This window comes from Tamandua tetradactyla, chromosome 16 (assembly GCF_023851605.1).
Source record: "Tamandua tetradactyla isolate mTamTet1 chromosome 16, mTamTet1.pri, whole genome shotgun sequence".
NCBI classification, from domain to species: Eukaryota; Metazoa; Chordata; class Mammalia; order Pilosa; family Myrmecophagidae; genus Tamandua; species Tamandua tetradactyla.
In genome coordinates, this window is record NC_135342.1 from 12,633,070 (window position 1) to 12,653,188 (window position 20,119).

The 20,119-nt window shown below is 57.3% G+C and overlaps 2 protein-coding genes across 3 annotated transcripts in view; one reads left to right on the forward strand and one right to left on the reverse strand.

The window, feature by feature from the left end:
* The window catches only part of GRIN2D (glutamate ionotropic receptor NMDA type subunit 2D), a 30,827-nt gene extending 25,890 nt beyond the window's left edge, over positions 1-4,937 (reverse strand). Inside the window, exons 1-2 of the mRNA XM_077131270.1 lie at positions 4,473-4,937; positions 127-746 (exon numbers count right to left, since the gene is read on the reverse strand). Of these exons, the coding sequence (XP_076987385.1) occupies positions 127-746; positions 4,473-4,937 (1,085 nt within the window). The remainder of the gene's footprint in view (positions 1-126; positions 747-4,472) is intronic.
* A 366-nt stretch (positions 4,938-5,303) lies between these two features.
* KDELR1 (KDEL endoplasmic reticulum protein retention receptor 1) lies at positions 5,304-19,038 on the forward strand. Of its 2 annotated transcripts, none has more exons than XM_077131284.1 (5): positions 5,304-5,947; positions 12,251-12,351; positions 12,714-12,872; positions 16,977-17,229; positions 18,310-19,038. In XM_077131284.1, the coding sequence occupies exons 1-5, from the start codon at positions 5,929-5,931 to the stop codon at positions 18,342-18,344; spliced, it is 567 nt and encodes a 188-aa protein (XP_076987399.1). In that variant the 5' UTR covers positions 5,304-5,928; the 3' UTR covers positions 18,345-19,038. The 2 variants fall into 2 exon arrangements, with proteins under 2 accessions (XP_076987399.1, XP_076987398.1); XM_077131283.1 differs by lacking the exon at positions 5,304-5,947 and adding an exon at positions 11,310-11,584.
* The last annotated feature ends 1,081 nt before the right edge of the window (positions 19,039-20,119 follow it).

Sequence of the window (20,119 nt, forward strand, 5' to 3'; positions counted from 1 at the left end):
ATTAAAAGAAACTGAGGTTCCCCGAGAGGATGTGACCTATTTGAGGTCACTCAGACAGTGAATACCCCAAGCAGTCAAGCTGCAGAGGCGTCCCTGTATCCGCCCTGCCTTCCGGGGCCCACTTACCTATGCAGACTCTCCCCACGGTGGGTGCGGTTCTGGGCGCGACAGTCGTGGCCAAGCTCGGGCAGGAAGCCATAGTCGCGCAGCAAGGCCTGGGCACCTCTAGCCACCACAGCCACGCCAGCTGCCACCCGCCGGGCCAGGTCATCCCGCCAGCCAGCTGAGCGCACTGCAAACAGTCCAGCAGGCAGTGGGGCTCCTCCTGGTAGGAGGGGGGGCTCCCCAGGGGCCCCCGAGCCCCCGCCTCCAGCCAGCTGGGGCCCCACCATGAACCAGACGTAGCCAGGCCCAGTGAGGCCTGCCTCCTCGGCTGCCCGGAACACTGGCTCGGCCTCCTCGCGGGCGCAGAAGAGCAGGCGGATCTGCGCACTGACACTGCGGAGCTGGGCCCCCAGCACCGCCTCGCCCGCCCCAGGGTCCAGCGTCAGCGCCCCTCGGTGCTCCCAGCCCACCAGGCTGCCGTCGGTCAGCACCTCAATGTAGGACAGGAAGGCCCGGTGGCCGGGGGCACGGGTGGTCACCGCCACAAAGGATGTCCAGTCGTACTCCTCCAGCACCTCAAAGATGACCTGAAGCTGCTGCTCCGTGGAGGAGCCCAGCTGCAGGAACGTGGAGCCCTTCTCCTGCAAGGAGGGAGGAGGATGTCAGGTGTCCAGAAGAGGGAACCACGGAGAAGGAAGCTCCGGGCCGTCAAGAAGGACCCACATCTCTCAGGGGTCAGTAAGGGAAGCGCCTTTCCCAGCGGCCAATGGGGGAGCGCCTTTCCCAGTGACCAATGAGGAGAGCGTATCTCCCAGCGGCCAATGGGGGAGCGCCTTTCCCAGCGACCAATGAGGAGAGCTTATCTCCCAGTGGCCAATGGGGGAGCGCCTTTACGAGCGACCAATGAAGTCCACCTTTCCACGCGACCAATGAGGGGACCTTGTCTCCCAGAGGCCATTGGGGGAGCGTCTTTCCCAGCGACCATGAGAGAGCTGGTCTCCCAGAGGCCCGTGGAGGAGCTGGTCTCCCAGTGGCCAAAAGCTGATCGCAGTTCTCAATATAGTCTGAGGAGGAGCTGTCCACCAAGCCTATTTCCGTTTCCTTCTGGGGCACTGAGATAGACCCCGTTATTCTAGGCTTGCCGGTAACCCCCCCCCCCCCCCACGAACCTTGCTCTCTTACTTGTCTGTGGGCAACTGCAGAGGTCCCAGAAGAGAACTCTGAGGTCCTAGGGGATCACAGAGCCACAATACAGAAGCCCAAGTACCAGAGTCATGTCTGGGGGAGACACACCTCCAACCTGGAACACCCATCCGGGTTTTACATGAGTTAGAAACAACCTATTGTGTAGAGCCACTGAGATTGGGGGGTTATTTGTTACAGTAGCTAACATTATCTTAATATGCCCGGGATCCAGTGGCGGAACTAAACTCCCAGCATCCGGTAATGGGGATGCTGAAGGGACCGTATCTCCCAACTGGAAGAAGCTTTACTGTGTGGGCTTTCTTTACTGGTTTTCCTCCTGTTCCCTCTTTCTCTGTCTCCTTCTTGGCCCATCTTTCTTGCCCCAGCATTCTTTTCTGTCCTCTCTCCCTAGCAATCACATCCAGACCCATGGGTTTAAATACTGTCTCCTATGCTATCCAATACGGTAGCCACTATCAATGTATGGCTATTTAAATTAAAATTAAACAAAATTTAATCTGGGAAAATTTTCATTTCCCACATGCAACACCACTGTCAAGTGTGCAGCAGCTACGTGTGGTTAGTGGCTACCATACTGGACAGCGGCAGGTATAAACCATCTTTGTCATTGCATAAAGTTCTATTGGACAGAGCTGGACATGTTGATGGCTGCTATCCTCAGTCACTAACTTTTTCAGTGAGCTCCGGACAAACCTATTCCCCTTTCTATTCAACTCTGTTTGGATCTCCAAGTGCCTCTCAAAAGTAGCATGTCAAAAGCAAAATTCTTGATCTTTCCCCCACTACAAACCTGCTTCCTATATTCCCCTTATTCACCCAGCTGTTCAGCCCCAAACCTAAATCATCCTTTCCCTCCTTTTTCCTCATACTCACATTCAGGCCATGTCCAAGACCTCTCTGCTCTGTCTTCAGAACATAACCCTAGTTGTCCATTCTGCATTCCGGTCCCTGTCACAACCCAAATTGTCACCACTTTCCTCTCTTGCCTGAACAACTGCAACAGCTTCCTAACCCTTCTCTACTTCCATCCTTGCATGTTCCAGTCTGTTCTCCAGTCAGCAGCCAGACTGATTGTTTAAAAATATTAATTGGACCACATCCCTTCTCCATTGTAAATCTTCTAATGGCAATCTGCCTTCCTAAGAATCAAAGCCAAAATCTTCACCATGGCCCACAAGGCTCTGCAAGAACTGGCCCCCTTTGCCTCTCTGACCTTATCGGCTGCCACTTCATGCCCACCTCAAGTCTGCTCCAGCCACATCTGTCTCCTCCATCTTCTTCTAACACACTAAGTTCCTCAGTGCTTCAGGAGCTTTGCCTTTTGCAATGGCCTCTCTCAGGGACACTCTCCAACAGCGCCTCCTGGTGGACCTACCCTTCCTCATTCCTCAGGTCCAGCTCAGTTGTCACCTCCTCCGGGAGGCCTTCCCTGACTTCCCCATCTATTGAAGCCCCCTTTGGTCTTTACATCATCCTGTTCATTACCTCCATGACAGATTTCACTATCTATTAATCATTTTGTTTGACTCCCCTTTAGAATGCAAGCTCCATAAGAGCAGGGACCTTGTCTTTTTTTGTCCCTTCCACTCCTCCCCCCCACCTCTATTCCCTAGAACTTAGGACAGTCCTGGCATAGAATCACCCCTCAAAAAACTTCCCAGTGGTGCAATGAGCACAGGGAGGTGTTTGCCTGTGGGTATATGTGTAGGGGACAGTGCAGTTCTCCTGAGGGGATGAGGTCTCCACATGCAGCGAGAACCCTGGGTGGGACTTACCCTTCAGAGGATACAGGCATGCTTAGGGGCCACAATCCCAGAATTCAATGGGGCCACAAAGTGAACTGTGAGGACCACCCTTTCTTCACGCCAGATCCAGAGACAATAAGGGGACTATATTTCCCAGGAATCAATGAATATACACTGAGCAGATGACAGTGCCCAGCAGACAATGAAATGGAGTGGATGGACCTCACTTCTCAGCAGCAGCAGAGACGTGAGGGAGCACATCTCTCAGTATGCCATGCATGTGGCGGCCAGGAAATAATTAGTTCACCTTGCTGGTGATCTGCCTACAAATCTGGACAACCTCATGCTAAGGACACCAGGAAAGTTGGACAGATGTCCTTCCCAGAATGCTCCAGACGGGAGAGAACTGCGAGTCCCAGCATGCAGCAGTGTCCAGTCACAAAGCCACCTGTCCTCAGCGCAGGGAACTCAGGGGCCTCCATCCTCCAGCAAGTCTAACCTCTTTGCCCCACTGACTCCCAAAAAATAGGCCTCACCCCATTCTCAAGCAACTCCTCTTAGGTGACCCTTCCCCTATTCCCCAAATCCATGGACCAAGCTTGGTGCAGTTCTCTCCTTCGCTTCCAGAAGTCCACACCAGCTGCCCCCTCCTGTGCCCCCGGGGCAGCAGACCTCTCTCTAGGCCATGCCTAGCTGCAGCCTTCACCCTACCCCTCCCCTGATGCCTCCTGGCTTCGGCCTTTCTCTGGCTGACCCTGCCTCTATTGCAGGTCTCCCGGGCTCAAAGTCCGCATTCCTCCTTCCACACCTTGCACCTTAAGGCTAAATAGGCCCAGGACATTCTTTCACTCTAGACCCCGCCCCTTCACTACCGTCCAGCGCTTAGGCCCCGCCTTCTCCCTTGTCGCGCCACTCACTAACTAGCCCGGTCCTTTCCCTGACTCTCCCCTTCTCCCCCTCCTCCCTAGTCTCCACCCTGTCTAGATCCCGTTTCATTCCACACGATCCTTTCATTCGCTGAACCCAGACCCGGGCCCTCCCTCAGCTCTCGGCTATCTCTGGCAGGTGCCTTTTGGCCCCTCAGGCTCCGCCCCTCTCCGACTAGCCCCTCCCCTTACCCTGTCCCTCTCCTGACTCGTCTCTCCCGCAGACCCTCGCCTATAAGAACTGAGCCCACGTCCTCCCCAGACCCTGGGCATCGATATTTGGCCCCTCTCAGACCCTGCTTCTCGGTAGCGAACCCCAGCGCATCGTACAGACCACGCCCCTCCCCGTAAGCCCCGCCTTTCGCCTAGGCCTGACCACACCCTCATCACCCCGTCCCCCAGGCTGAGGACCGGCCCCGCCTCTCCCCACCGCCCGCTGCCCGCCCGCTCCCCGCCCCCGCCCCCGCCCCCGCCCACCGGCCACGCGCACCTTGGGCGTGAGCACGAGCGCGGCGCCGCCGTGCACGGCCACGATGGGCAGCGAGGTTTGCGCCGACAGGAAGTCGAGGATGGGCGCGACGGCGGGCGCGCGCGAGTCGTCCTCGAAGACGACGCCGTGCACGCGCAGCCCCGACAGCAGGTCGCAGAGCTGCAGCACGAGGCTGCGCGGGTCCGAGCCGTTGAGCACCAGCGCCACGGGCCGCACGTCCAGGCCCGGGCTGCGCACGGCCGCCGCCACGGCCGGGCCCAGGCGCGCCGCCTCGGCCGCGTACGCGGGCCCCGAGAACACGAGCGCCACGTTGAGCGGCCGCGCCCCGCCGGGGCCCCCGCCGGGCCCGCCGACCCCGCCCGGCCCCGGCGCCTCCTCCGGGAACGGGCTGGCGCAGGCCAGCGCCAGCAGCAGCAGCATCTTAGCGGGGCCCCGAGGGCCGCCGGGGCCACCGGCGCCGCGCATCGCCTGCGGGCCCCGCCGGGCGGCCTCTGCGCTCCGGGGCCCGGGGAGAGACAGAGACGGGGAGACACCGGGACGGGAGGGAGACAGACGGGGGGAGGGGGCGGACACAGGGTGTAGATGGGAGACACAGAGGAAGAGACCCACGGGCCAGGAGAGACACAGAGATGGAAGGACAGAGACAAGAAGGCAAGATATGCACAGAGGGGACGAGAGAGAGAGAGAGAGAGAGAGAGAGAGAGTGAGAGAGTGTTGGGGGGAAGGTTGGGGGTAGAGACGGGGAGACAGAGATAGGGGAGCACAAGGAGGGAGGTGGAAGGGAAAGTTGAGGAAAGGACGCCAGACACACAGAGAGAGGTGTGGGGGGGCGGGCAGGGAGAAAGACCCAGAGTTAGGCAGAAGTAGAATATGGTGAGAAATCCAAAGACAGAGGGGTTGGGTGATGGAGAGAGAAGATATAGAAGAAGGGAAAGGGAAATAGGAAAAGAGATGGAAAAGGCAGGGATGGGGGCGACAGTGAGACAGATGGGAGAGGCCCACAGAGATGGGATCAGAATAGGAACCCAGAGGGACCCAGGGAGTAGAGATGAAAAGAGCAACAGTGGGGAGGTGAAACAGAGACAGATAAGGAGAGAGGTTCAGAGAGTGACAGACAGGGTGAGGAGGAAGAGAGAGATAAGATGGAGTGACATAGAGAGCGAGACAGAGAGACAGAGGAGGGAGAGAACGATAGAGAGGGAGAGATGGAGAGAGACACACAGGAAGGTGGAAGAGACAAGAGTCAAGAAAGTTGCACCGAGAGAGAAAGATGGAAAGAAACTCAGGAAGATGGAGACAGAGACCCCAGAGCCACCAAGAAACACAGACATACAAGAGGCGGAGAAACAGGCAGAATCAGAGATGGAGGGAGGCAGTTAGAGCAAACACGGAAAGACAGAAATAGCCAGGCAAAGCCGAGTTCGAGACCCCCACCAGGGAGGTGCCCAGCACAGACATGAAAGGAGGCCGGGAAGGTGAGTGGCAGGAGGGAGCCAAAATAAAAGGAATTAAGAAGTGGGAAAGAGAGAAAGGGAAAAGGGGTAGGTGTACAGGGGGAGAGAAAGAAGAAGAAATTAGTGGGGCATCCCAAGGAGAGAAAATGCCCCATGATCACACCCCATACCCTACCATAACCCCCACCCCATTATTGTCCCCTTACTCCAATCCTTGCCCCTTCCATTGTCAATGAAAGTGAGAAAGGGGGTCATGGTCTAGGCTAGGCTATGGGGTTGGGGGGGCACAGCTGTAGGGAGCTGGGGGGGGGGGCGGTCCCTGGCTCCCAGCCCAGAGCAATTTAGTAAATTAGAGGAAATACAGGGTTTCTTCTTCTGTCCTCTGTCCCCCCCCCACCCCCAGCCCCCTGTTGCATCCTGGCTGCCTGGGGTGGTGGGGCTGGGGGCCTGGATTCCTGGGTCCGGAGAGGGACTGGAACCTGCAGTCGGGGCTTCCTGAAAGGGGTGAGGGTCCAGACAGGGAAGGGTTCTCCCTTGACTGTCAGTCTCTTGTTGGGTTGCCATGGTAGCACAGGCCTTGTCCACTCCTCAGCTAGGGTGGGGAAAGAGCCCACAGGTCCTCCCCTGCCTAAAGGCTCCCCCCACCACACACTCCCCCCCTCCTCAGAGATCTGGGCCCCTGGCTCCCCAGGGATGGGGGTGGGGCTCCTAGCTGGTCCGTCCCTCCCCAATCCTGGCTCCCCCCACCCCTCCTCTCTTCTGCCCTTCCCCAAGCAGCTGGCTCAGTCAGCGATCAGAATCCCCCCCCTCCACCCCAAAATAACCCACAGCTGTGGCCTGGCCCCCGCGGGGTGAACACTGGCTCTCCCTTCCCTTCCCCGTGGCTGCTCACCCCTCAGCCCCTTCTCAGCCTTTTCCAGATCCACCCCTGCCTGGTCTCTGCAACTGGGGACTCCAGAGTCTTGCTCCCTGCTGAGGTCCAGCTGTGCAGCCCCCAGCTCCACCCTGGATGCCCAGTCCCATAAAGGATTTGGGACGACGGCAGTCTCCCACCCCTCCAGGGACTGAGAGGGGGCATCCCCTAGCCACCCTCCAGGACTCTGGAGGCCCAGCCCCAGAACCCACATTCTCAGGGATGTGGGGTCCAACCCCGACTCTCCACCTCCTTCATTTGCATAGGGGATAAAGAGGCCAGAACCCCATTCCCTGCCCCATCAGGGATTTGGGAAACTGAGCCCCCAGCCCTTTCCTCCCTCAGACACAGAAGCCCTTGCTTCTAACTTGTCCCATAAAGACACAGGAGTGACTCCTGATGCCCCCTCCCCTAGACACAGGAGACCCCCCCACCAGCCCCTCCTCCCTGAGGACTGGAGTCCAGTGCTTAGCCGGTCCTTTCCCAGGACTCCTGGCCCCCTCCCTCCTCAGACCCAGGAGAACAGACCCCTAGCCTCTTCTGCCCGCAGGACCCAGGAGTTCAAGCCCGCAGCCCCCTCCTCCCTGAAGGACCCCTCTTTGTCTTAAACCCTGACAGCCCTAACAAGCCGGCACCCTCCCCCGTCCCCGCTCCAGTCGCCCCACTCAGGTCCTGTGCACAGCAGAGCCATCCCCGCGCCGAGGAGGAGGAGGGTGCCAGAGGATCCTGGGGCGTCCCTGTCCCCGTCACTCCCACCCACCACCACCTCAGGAGAGGAGAGGCCACTGTGATCCACAGCCTGCACCCCCCTTGCGTCGTGCTGCAGACAGCACCCCGTGGCCCCCCATCCCAGCTCCTTTCTCCCCACCCTAATCCTGGAGCTCCAAAGAGGCTGGAGGGGTGTTCCAGAACCTCGCGGAAGGAATGGTGGTTTGGGGTGAGGGGTGCTGGGGGCCTAGATGCCCTCAAGGTCCTTGGCAGTGGTATTAATAGCAGACTCATAGCTCTGAGAAGGGAGGGGAGAGCCGGAGGAGAGAAGGAGAGGGACGGCCGCTGAGGGGGGAGACTGATGCGGGGGGGGGGGGGGGGAGAAGGTGAGATAGAGAGATGGGGCGACAGAGATATGGGGTGTCAGGTATGTGGGGCTGGGGAGAAGGAGCAAAGTGTTGGGGAAATGGGGGGGTAGGAGGGCTGAGGTAAAAGGGCTTAGAGAGGGAGAAAGGGGGTGGGGTGGGGGAGAGTCTCCAAGGCACAGGCAGCTGTGTGTGGGGGGTACAAAGACCCCCTGCTCAGCACCACCTCCTCCCTTCCTCCTTGAGGCCCCTGGCCAACTTTCCTTGTCCTAGATTTGGGGGTCCCCATTCCCACCGCCACCCCTTCCCCTGTCCCGGTCTTACCTTTTCATGACCCCGTTCTGTGGGGGGAGATACTGGGGGGCCAGGACAGGAACCCGGAGTCCAGAGACCCGAAGATTCAGCAGAGGGCTCAGCGAGCCGATGGGGGTGGGGGTCAGGCCCCGGGGCGGCAGCGGCGGCGGTGGCAGTGGCGGCGGCAGTGGCGGCAGGGACCTTCTGCTCGGGCCGGCTCCTCTCCCTCCTCTTCCTTGGTCCTGTCCCCCAAGGTTGCGGCCACTCGGGCTAGGCGAGGACGCGGCTACACATGTTGCGCTGGAAGTTGGGCCCCGGACATTGCGGAGGCTGTCGGGGTGTCCTCTCGCCGCCCCGACCCCGTGGGGATCCCCCCTCCGCCCACCTGGGGTCCCACCCCTCCTGCGCCGCCTCAGTCCCGGCTCCTCCCCCCGTCCATGTGTCCGGTCCCGCCTCTCCCTGGCTCACTCACAACCTCCCCCCCACCCTGCTTTGTGCCCTCAGCGCCCCCCCACCTCGCTGCATCTGTGTCAGTCTGTCTGTCTGTGTGGGTCACCTCTGAAACCATTGGCTGGTGTGTGTGTGTGTGAGGATCTGTCGGGGGAACTGCTTGCCCCTTCCTCGCTTGGCCACCTCCAGACCCCCCCCCCAGCCCCCCATGCTCCCTCTCTCTGTCACACACACACACACACACACACACACACACACACACACACACAAAACCTCACTTCCCTGGGATTCCCCCTCAGCACCCCCGGAGCTTGAGGAGGGCGGTACATACACACACACACACACACATGCACACATACACACACAGGGGGTGTGCACTGGGGGCCGGGCCGCTGCTGCTGTCCGCGGCTGTTTGGACAGACAGGAGGACACACACGGGCGGCCGCGGACGCCCAGACGCCCAGCCAGACGCAGGCGGGAGGCACAGAGCCCAGGTACACACCACCCCTCCGGGCTTGAGGGGGGGCGGGGGGGCGGCCGCGACACCCAGCAGGCTGCTCGGGGTCCCCCCAGACACGCAGTCCCTCCCGCCCTACGCCACCGCAGCCCTTCCCCAGACACACCCCCCCTCCACCAGCCCGGCCCCAGGCTCCGGGCCGCACACATCCTCACCGGGCAGCGCGCACACGCTCCGGAGACCCCCGGGGGCCGGGCAGGCCCACCCAGGCCGGCGCCCCCCCAGCGGGACACGGGCAGCCAAGGCTGCGGGCGGCGGCGGTGGCGGTGGTGGCCGCGGCTCGGAGGAGCCGGAGCGGGAGGGACGCGCACACTGGCTCGGTTCTCACACACACACTCACTCGGGATGCATTAACATTCAGTCCCCGTCTGCCCCTGCCGGGAGACCCAGAGCCCACCCCCCTCCTGGCCTCCCTGGGGACCCCTCCTCCTGCCAGGGCTGGGGAGGGGGGCTGCCCCCCACCCCCACCCCAGTTCCTGGTCTGTGCCTTCCTCCCCGGACAGGGAGTGAGTGAGGGGCAGCAAACAAAATGGGAGGAAGAAGTGGGGGGCAGGCAGGGACTTAGAACCAGCACAGCTTGGGGCTTCTGTCCCCTCCCCACTTGGGGGCCCAAGGGCCAGGAGGCTGTTTCCCCACCTCAGGCTCTGCCATGCTGTCACCAGCCCCTGGCACCAAAGAACCAGGCCAGGAGCTAGGTCTGCACCAGGAAGCCGGGAGCCCAGGCCCCCAACCCCTCCTCCTCAGATTTGGGGTGTCCAGGCCCCCAGCCCCTCCTCCCTCAGTCCCAGGTCCCCTCCTCCCTCCGACCCAGAACCCCAGTCCCCTTCTCCCTCAAAGCCAGGAGTCAAGGCCTCCAGCTCCTGTTCTGCCCCTGGACCGCAAGAATTGAGGCCTCTAGCCCCCTCCTCCCTTGGACTTAGGAGCTTGGGCCCCCGGCCCTCTCCTGCCCCAGAAGCAGAAGCCCAGGCCTTCCCTGGGATTTAGGGTCTCAACTTCAACCACCTGGTGGGTCAAGCCTCCTGGCCCCAGGGGTCTAGATCCATGATACCCTCTTCCCTCTGGGACCCACAAATTCAGGCCCTAACTCTTCTTTTTCAGCAGTGTGAGGCTTCCCCCCTGATCTCCCGAACTAGGGGATGAATGAACCAGGGGCTCACCTAGCATGCTCAAGGGCAAAAGTCAGACCCCAAACTAGCTTCAGGAACCTACAACCCTGCCCCAATTCCCCTCTCCTGGCTTTGGCCCTCAGGGGCCCAAGTGTCCTGTGTTGCGCTGCTCTCCAGTCCTGATTTTATAGAATGGCTGGTCCTGGTCCTCGTGGGACAGCCGGGGCTTAAGCAGCTGGACTTGTCCTCAGGAAGCCTGGGCTGGGCTGTGCACTCCTGTGTCTATGTGGGGCAGAGACTGTGGTCCTGTGTGTTCACGTACCCATGGGTGGTGGAAGCCGGGGCCTCTCAGTAAAAGAAGGGGTGCAGAGTGATTGGGTTCCTCAGAAGGTTGGGGGGACTGGGTGCCTGAGGGTGACATCCCTGAGTTTGGGACTGGTGGGCTGCTGAAATGGTTTGTGCTGGGAGTCTGGATGCCTCGGTGCTTAAAAAAAAGGGACTCAGGCTTGGAGGAGGGGCTCACATTCCTGGGTATGGGGGAGGAGGGTCTAGGGGCCTGGACCCCTGGGACTGAGGGAGGAGGGACTGGGGACCTGCATCCCCAGGGAGGAGGGGCTGGGGTCCTAGGTTTTAGGGAGGAGGGGCTGGGGTCCTGCCTTCTTGCCTCGTCTGTGTATTGGAGCTGTAGGCTGCTGAGAGGGGCGCACTTGGCAACCCAGCCCCCGGGTCCCTGCCCAGGACCGTGAAGCTCGAGGCCAAATGAGTCCCTCTCAAGGACAGTGGCCGGCGGCTGAATATGCCCTTTCCAGAGGCCCCGACTGCCCGGGGGAGCCGCCGCCAGATTCGGGAGTTTCAGATCCCAGCGACCCCGCGGGTTTCTAGCAGGCAGCCTTGGGGCGCGTTCGGGGCAGACTCCGCAGGCAGTGAGGACAGCGAGGGGGCGCCGGAGAGCCGGGGCTCCGCCCCCAGGGGCGGGCCCTCCCGATCAGGCCCCGCCCCTTTCCTCCCGGGCCCACCCCCTCCCCGCCCGCCCTGCTCCCTCTTCCCGGCTCCAGCTCGGCCACCAGCTTGGCCTCGCCTCCCCCCTCCCAGCGCCCCCTCCCCGGAGCCGAGCCTACCCGAGGGCGCCTCTCCCGCCCCCAGCCCAGCCGCCCCGGGGGCAACCCCGCCCGCCTGCCTTCCTCCAGCTCCGCCGTGCCCGCGCCCCCCTAACCATGAATCTCTTCCGATTCCTGGGAGACCTCTCCCACCTCCTAGCGATCATCTTGCTACTGCTCAAAATCTGGAAGTCCCGCTCCTGTGCCGGTGAGAAGCCCACAGGGCGGGAGAAGGGGGAAGAATGGAAAACGGGGGGTCCCAGAACTCTGGAAAGGGTTTGGGGGGCACTAACAGGACAGGTCCCAACCCCCACCGTTGCTGCGGGATCCCCCTTTCAGGTCCGGGGTCATCACGGGGTCACCTCCTCTCCCCAGCTTAGCGGTGCATACTGTTGGAGGGGGGGCTCCGAGTATCACTTCTGACCCCCCTCCCGCCCCCATCTGGGCAATGCGGGGCTCTGGGGCAGGGATCAGGGAGCTTGGGGCAGGCAGGGGGTGGCTGGGAGTTGGTGACGTGGATGGTGGCGGCCAGGAAGGGAGTGGGAGGGAGGCGACAGGTTCCGGGGGCGGCGGTCAGGCAGGGTACTCCCGACGCCCCCACTTGGATCCAGACAATTGGGGGGGAACCCCAGGGGCCCCGGGGCGGCCGTGAGGCCTAGCGCGCGCTGGAGCCTCGGGCTGGAGTAGCTTCCGGGCGGGCTGCCCCCTGGCTGTGGGCCTTGGGAAAGGGCGGCTCTCAGGCAGGGCGGGCTGGGGAGGCCTCCGCGGAGAGCTGCCTCCAGGGCCGCCCCCAGGCTCCTCCCGGGCACTCTGCCTTAGTTTGCCCCGCGCAGCCCACCCCAGCCTCTTCTTCCTCTGTCTCTCTGGAACTCAGGGATCTCAGGGAAGAGCCAGGTCCTGTTTGCTGTGGTGTTCACTGCCCGCTACTTGGATCTCTTCACCAACTACATCTCACTCTACAACACGTGCATGAAGGTAACCACTCTAGCCACCTCCCCTCGCCTCCTGAGGGGGAAGCCGGGTGAGAAGAAGGCGCCTGGCCCTGGGGGTCTGAGAGTGGAGGGGCTGGGGGCCTGGACCGCTGGGTCTGAGGCTGGAGGGCTGGGGGCCTGGAACCCCTGGTCTGAGGGAGGAGGGGCTGGGGGCCTGGACCCCCCAGTCTGAGGGATGAGGGGCTGGGGGCCTGGACCCCCGGGTCTGAGGGGGGAGGGGCTGGGGGCCTGGACCCCCGGGTCTGAGGGAGGAGGGGCTGGGGGCTTGGACTCCTGGGTCTGCCACTTGGGGGTAGGGTCCCACTCTGTGGGCTGAAGTCTCCTCCCCACCCTCCTCCTTGTCAGGTGGTCTACATCGCCTGCTCCTTCACCACAGTCTGGATGATTTATAGCAAGTTCAAAGCCACTTACGATGGGAACCATGACACGTTTCGGGTGGAGTTCCTTGTCATTCCCACGGCCATCTTGGCGTTCCTGGTCAACCACGACTTCACCCCTCTGGAGGTAGGCCGCCTGCGAGCCATGGCCATGCAGACGGGCTGTTGACAGCTGGGCCTCTTGGAGGCTTCCTCTGTAGCATTTGCTCAAACCTCTCGATTTTAGGACATTAAAGCTCAGTGCCTGGGCCCTGGAGTTAGGTGATTTCCACACCATAAACAGCACTCACTGTGCCAGCCACTGCTCTAAGCGTTCTATGGACATGAACTCATCATTTTTCACAACAGCCCCATTTTACAGAAGAAGAAACCGAGGGCTAGAGAGTCTTAAATGTCTCGTCTGAGGTCATCAGCCTCATAAGATCCAGACTAGCTAGTGCAGGCCTTGGGAACATGGCTCTGAAGTCTGCCAGGCTGCTTAGATTTCAGCCCAGTAGCCACTTTCTGTTATGTGACCTTGGGCATGTTTCTTGACCGCTCTGTGCCTCAGTTTCCCCACTTGTAAGGGTCAGATCACCCTAAGGATTTACTGCAACCGATGAACATGGACTTTGGAACCAGAGCACGGGGTTTAAAGCTCATCTCTACCACTTAGCAGTTGTGGGAACTTGGGCAAGTCAGGTAACTTCTCTGCATCTTGGTTTCCTCTCCATGAAATGGGGAGAATCAGTTCCTGCCTCATAGAGTTGTAATGAGTGGTTGATAATTGCAAAGCCCAGAGGCTGGCACATGGTCCTAAGTGCCATGCCAGTGTTTGCTCAGTGACTGAAGTATGTAGCAAGAGTGCCTGATGCTTTCACTTCTCAATGTTTGTTCTTACGGTTTTCATTCCATGATGTTTTGGTGAGACCTGTACAGACTCCTGGGTGAAATTTTTGGAGGGCCCCTTGTTGAGGCTATATGCTGGTGCCTCCTAGGGCCTGGCAGAAATCATGAACTTGGGGCAGCCTTTTGTCCCCCAGACCCATCCCTACCTGGTCAGAAGCCAGTCCTGCCAGCGCTTCCCACAGAGGAAGCCACCACACAGGACACTCCATGGGAGATCTCCTGGTTTCAAAAGTTTGTCCACAGATTAAAAATATATTTCTAAAGGCACAGTGCAGGCCAGACAAGTCCTGACAGAAGGTGGCTGTGGCCACAGCTCCCAATCTGAAGGGTCAGAGGGAGGGCACTCCGTGCTGTGGTGGAGACCCTGAGCTAGGCTCTTGCACTTGGGACTTTGCAGATCTAATTTTCATTGCTTGAGAACCTGCCCAAACCCTTGACTTCCTCATTACCTCCCTGCCGAGCAGAGGGTACCGTGCCCATTCTGCGGATGGGGAGACTGACCAAGGCCCCGGGAGGCACTGTGGCCCACTGCAGGTGGAGGGAGGCTGGGCAGGAACCTGGGCCTCTGGACTCCCAGGCTTTGCGGTTCCCTCATTCAGAGAGGGAAATCCTTTGTGCAGAGTATTGGCGCCAGCTGTGTGCCCGGCCCTGCACTGGCTGTTCTGAATATGTCATCATCCCACCCGATCCCTGGGCCCCCCTGGGAGCATCTTCATCCCCTTATTCTGGGGACCAGGGTGAGGCTTACACGGAAGAGTTCACTTGATTTGAACCCGGTCCACCTGCTGCTTCCAAAGGCCGTGCTATCACCTGGCAGGTGCTAAAAAAAAAATATTATTTTTTAATCATAGAAGGAAAATATTCTTGTGTAAAAACTGAGATGCCACAGAAATGAATATATAAAGTAAAACGGATAGATCCCACCCCTTTCCTCTCCCATGCCCTGATTCCCTTCCTCAAGGGTAACCGCAGGGGTCATGGTTGGATGTGCAGCTGTTTAACCTGGCTTTCTAAGGTCCTCACTGGAAGATTCTGGGTGACTATGGGAGCAAGCCCTGGAGTCCAGCTGCCTGGATTGGAACCCTGGATCTACCCACATCTTAGCTGTGTGACCTTGGACAAGTTCCTTACTCCCTTGGGCCTCAGTTTCCTCACTGGGGGATAACAATAGGACTTACCTTGTGGGCTTAAGGCTAAAACCATTAGTATTGAAGGTGTGTAGAGCAGGACATGGTAAATGCTAAGTAGGTGGGAGTTGTTAGAAATAAAACCTGACGTTCCCCGCTTCCCTCCCACAAACCAAAACCTGCCACCTGGCTTTGTTCTCTAAGGGAGGTTTCGGTGGTTCCTGCAGATCATGAGTCACCCCAGATGGGACTTTCAGGGAGCCCAGGACTGAAGGCAGGGCTGACGGAGCTTTGCATTCTCTTCTTCCCCTTCCTGGGTGCCCTGTCCTACTCATGATGATGACTGTCCCCTGCTCCCTAAAGAGGAGCCCGAGCTGAGCACATGGGAAGCACTTCATAGACCCGCTTGCTCCCAGTCACTCATTTGACCCCTGGGTGAGGGTCATTGCCTCCTGGAGTTCTCGTTCTTGTGAGAGCTGCCAGGAAGGAGATGAGATGAGGTGATGTGTTGGGGAGGGGTGGGCAAGCCAAGCAAGGTCTCTTAGAAGATTCCTGATGAGCCGAAGAGGCAGATATGAGACTGAGTGGAAGAGCTTCCCTGCCATGGAAACAGCATGTGCAAAGGTCCTGAGGTGGGAGGGACCATGGAGAACTAGGTAGATGGCCTGGGGGGCTGCAGCCTGGGAGCAAGGACAGGGAGAGGAGATGAGATTAGATCAGAGGAGAGCCTTAAAGGCTAAGGTAAAATGTTTTGATTTTCCATTTCACACCCATTAGGATGGCTGCTATTAAAAAATGGAAAATAATAAATGTTGGAGAGGATGTAGAGAAATAGGAACAGTCATCTGTTGCTGGTAGGAATGTAAAATGGTGCAGGCGCTGTGGAAGACAGTTTGGCAGTTCCTCAGAAAGCTAAGTATAGAACTACCATATGATCTGACAGTCCTGCTACCAGGTATATACCCAGAAGATCTGAAAGCAGGGACTCAAACAGATGTTTGCACACCGATGCTCATAGCGGTGTTATTTACAGTTATCAAAGTATGGAAGCAACCCAAGTGTCCATCAACCGATGAATGGATAAACAAAATGTGGTCTATACATACAACAGAATATTATTCACCTATCAAAAGGAATGAAGTCCTTACACATGCAATAATGTGGATGAACTCAGTGCATGTGACACACACTACACAATCTCACTGATGTGAAACAATTAGAATAAGCAAACTGATAGAATTAGAATCTAGAATATAGGTTACTAAGGGATGAGGCCAGGATAGGGAATGGGAAGTTAAGGGTTAAAATGTACATGGTTCCTACTTGGAATGATGGAAATGTTTTGGGAATGGATGGTGGTCATGGCAGACAATATTGTGAATGCATTTTACAGCCCTGAAATATATGTCTGAATATAATTAAAAGGGGGAAATGTTAGATTGCATATATGGTAACAATAAAACTTTAAAAAAAAAATCCATGGAACTTTAGTACATAGTGAGACCTAAGTTAAACCAACCATGGACTTTAATTATTAGTAAGTACAATTATAAAAATGTGCTGTCATCAACTGTAACAAATGTTCCACACCTACGTAAGGTGTTAATAATAGGGTGGTGTATGGGAATCCTGTATTTTATGCATGATTGTTCTGTAAACCCACAACTTTTCTAATAAAGGGGGAAAAAAAAGAGTTTGTTTTTCTAGTTGCAATGGGAAGAAGCCACCCGAGCGTTTTAAGCCAAGGAGGGACATTGTCTGATTTATATTTCTAATGACTGTACCTCGAATGATGCCCCTGTGAGGATGGGAAGATCGTTCCTGTTTCAGAGAGAAGGAAATGGAGGCTGTGAGAATCTTGGTCTCCTAGAGGGGAGTTCTGGGGCTGAGATTCCAACCCTGGTCTACCTTCTGGAGAGGCCTCCTTCCAAAGTACTCATAAGCACCAGCTCCGAACTGCTCATTTGCTGTGTGGTCTTGGGCAAATCTCTTACCCTCTCTGTGCCTCCAGTTCCTTCAAGGGCATCTTGTGAAGGTTAAATGAATGAGTCTGTGTGCATGGGCTGACCGTGCCAGCACATGTGGTGCTCAGTGCCCGTGGCTGTGTCTGCTGTTCTCTGACTTCCGTGTCTGTAACCAGGATGCTGCCTGCTGCCTTCTTCCCCACCCTGTCATCTGTCTGTCTGCACCTGACTCTGCTCCTGGCCTCTCTGCAGATCCTCTGGACCTTCTCCATCTACCTGGAGTCGGTGGCCATCTTGCCGCAGCTGTTCATGGTGAGCAAGACGGGCGAGGCAGAGACCATCACCAGCCACTACCTGTTCGCGCTGGGTGTCTACCGCACGCTCTATCTCTTCAACTGGATCTGGCGCTACCACTTTGAGGGTTTCTTTGACCTCATTGCCATTGTGGCGGGCCTAGTCCAGACAGTCCTCTACTGCGACTTCTTCTACCTCTACATCACCAAAGGTAGGTGGGGTGGGGTGGGGCCATCTCCCCGGCCCTGTGGTGCCCGAGGAAGGAATGGCTTCCTCATCTGACTTCAGGGGCTCCACCTGCCAGGAATCCAGACCTCTGGCCCTGCCTCTCTAAGGGCTGGGGAGTTTCTCTTTGGCCCTGGTGGCCTTGAGTGATCAGACAGACGGGGGCTGCCTTCTTGCAAGTCTGTGCTTTCTCCTTGGCAGTAATCCAGGCCACCTGCTCCTCCTTTCCCATGCAGGGGGACTGGGCCGCCCTTTGCCCAGCCCCTGTATCTGTTGGGGAGGAGGAGACAGGGCCAGGGCATGGCAGGGGCAGCCTCTGACTTTCTTTCAGAAATTATCCTAAGTCCTCCTCCTGCCCCAGGGTTCCAGACTTGCGGCTTTTCAGCCTCACATACATGAAAAATCCATAAGTTCTGTCTCCCCAGCCTTAGTGGTGCTCAAAAAAGGGAAGAACTCTGTCCTCATGCACAGGCATCCACCAGTCCGCCCACTCAGCCATGCATTCATTCAGCAGGTTAATCGAGCACTTTCTGTGTGCCTGGCCTGGTGGCATTCACGAGTAGGAAAAAAAGTTGGACTTGTATTCTGGTGGGGGAGATGGTGAACTCACAATAAAGAATGCAGATTGCAAAGAGGGAGAAAGAAGGGCTATGAAAGAAATAAGGCAGGGATGTGACAGGGGATGACTCTGGAGGGTGGGGGAGGCCTCTTAGAGGAGGTGATGTTTAAGCAGAGACCTGAAAACCAGGGAGCTGGTGCAGGGAAGGAGAGGGGAGGGGGAATAAGGATAAGGCCTGCATTCTCTAGCACCTCGGGATTCGGCCCAGAGGGTGCAGCAGTGGTCTCTGGTCCCATGAATGATGCAAGACCTCCAGTTGGGGAGCAGCCAGCACGGGGGGAGAAAGGGACCTCCCCCAGCCTTCAGCGCTTAGCCCTTAGGACAAGACCAGGGTCCGCCGTCCCCTCGGGAGTGCATCTCCCCACTCTCTCACCCCGGGGTCCTGGAAGCTGCCCCTGCCCTGCAGCATGCCAACAATAATGTACACCTCCTCTTCTCTCTTCACAGTCCTGAAGGGGAAGAAGCTGAGCTTGCCGGCATAGCCCTCATGACCCCTCTCGGCGTCAGGAGACACCAGGAAGGCGGCAAAAGACAAGGAGCCTTCCCACCCAGGGGTGACTCTTTTAAGAACCATTCTCTCTCCGTTCCCCAGCTCCCTCCGGCCAGGTTGTGGCCGCAGAGGACCCATGTCTTGGGGAGCTCAGGACCTGGGCTGTTTGTAGTTTTTTGCCTTTTAGAAAAGAAAAAAAAAAAATCTTTCCACTATTTAGTTTTTGATTCTGATGACTCCTTTCTCTTCTACTCTCCGGCCCCTCGATTTTTATAAACTGTTTTTGGAGTGTCCAACGGGGCAGGGTAGGGGTGGAGATCTTTTTGCTCCTTGGGACCCCGCAGCTCCTTTCCAGATCCCCACTCCAACCCCACTGATTGCCAAATAGGAAATTTGCTGACACCTGCCTCACCTCCCACCATGGCACGGCCTCTCCCCACTTCTGCATTGGGGATGGGGAGGAGGCAAAGCCTAAGAGGGTCTCCCTTGACTTTTCGTAATAATTTTTTCCAGCATTTGGGTTTTTTGATCCTGTCCTGTTTTCTTGGCAATTAGTGGGGTAAAGGGGCCTGGGCGTGGAAAGGGGCCTGACCCAAAAATCGCCACTGCTTTGATGCCATGTTTTTGTACAGAATTGAGCAATTGATTATTCTTTGTTCTCTTGAAATAAACAGAGGAAAATGAAACCTCTCTCTTTTGCTACTCCTTGCCCTCTCCCTTTGGTATCTGCGGGATTTTTCCCAGCCCCTTACTCCACCTCTGCTTTTGCCTCGTCGTCCATCTGCAGGCAACCAGAGGTCCGAGAGGAGCAGGAAGGTGAGAAACTGGGTTCCCCAAGACTCAGCTGCACCTCGATTCCTTACGGCTTCACTGGGCAAGAGGTTTTGGAGAAATCCTTGAAGATGCTTCCTGGGATCTCCAGAATTTTATCTCCGGAATCTCAGGGTTGCAAAGGACCTTCCAGATGATTTATTTCAGAGGTTGCAAATGGGCAGCCCCCAACCTCGTTTTAACATTTGGTGGCATTTTGTTGAGCCGCACTATGTTTTCTTTAAAAACAAAAAGGCTTGGTTGCCAGCCTTTGAAAACCAGATTTTCACATTAAAATCTGGATTTCTGGCTTCTCTTGAAAAAAAAATCAGTCAATCTGACAATACTGGGTCCTCATTTCTGCGTGGCAACAGATGGCTGAAGTTGAATAGATGGGACGTGAGCCTTTCACCGCGCTCCCAGGACTTGGCTAAGTGGTTGTTACCATTTATTATTGAGTTGGCACTGTTGTTTTTTTTTTTATTTTCTTGTGGACTTAAAGGGAAAGTGAAATATTTTCCATGTTTCTCTCCAGATTTACTTCATACCTAGCCTGTTCCCGTCACTTCTGTTGCCTGCCTGGCTCTTGGACGCTTTTAGATTTTTGATCTCCGTATTTAATCAGACTTCCTCGATGTCTGCAGAGACATTTCTAGCCCCTGCTTTACTGCCCCCCCAGTTTTCCTGGAGGATGGCTCAGGAAGGGAGGCTTTGGGAGGCAGGTAACTTATGTTTCCTGAGCACGTAGGACGTGCCAGACTCTGAGCTTTTACATTGGCTCCCTCAGAACCCTAAAGCGGGAACACTTTGCACATGGGGAAACTTAGGGTTTATAGGTGGCAGAGGTGAGATTTGTACCCAGGCTTCCTGATGCCATTTAACCACTGCTGTGTGGTTTTCTAGTCTTTTTTTTTTTTTTAATTAGAGAAGTTATGGGTTTACAGAAAAATCATGCAT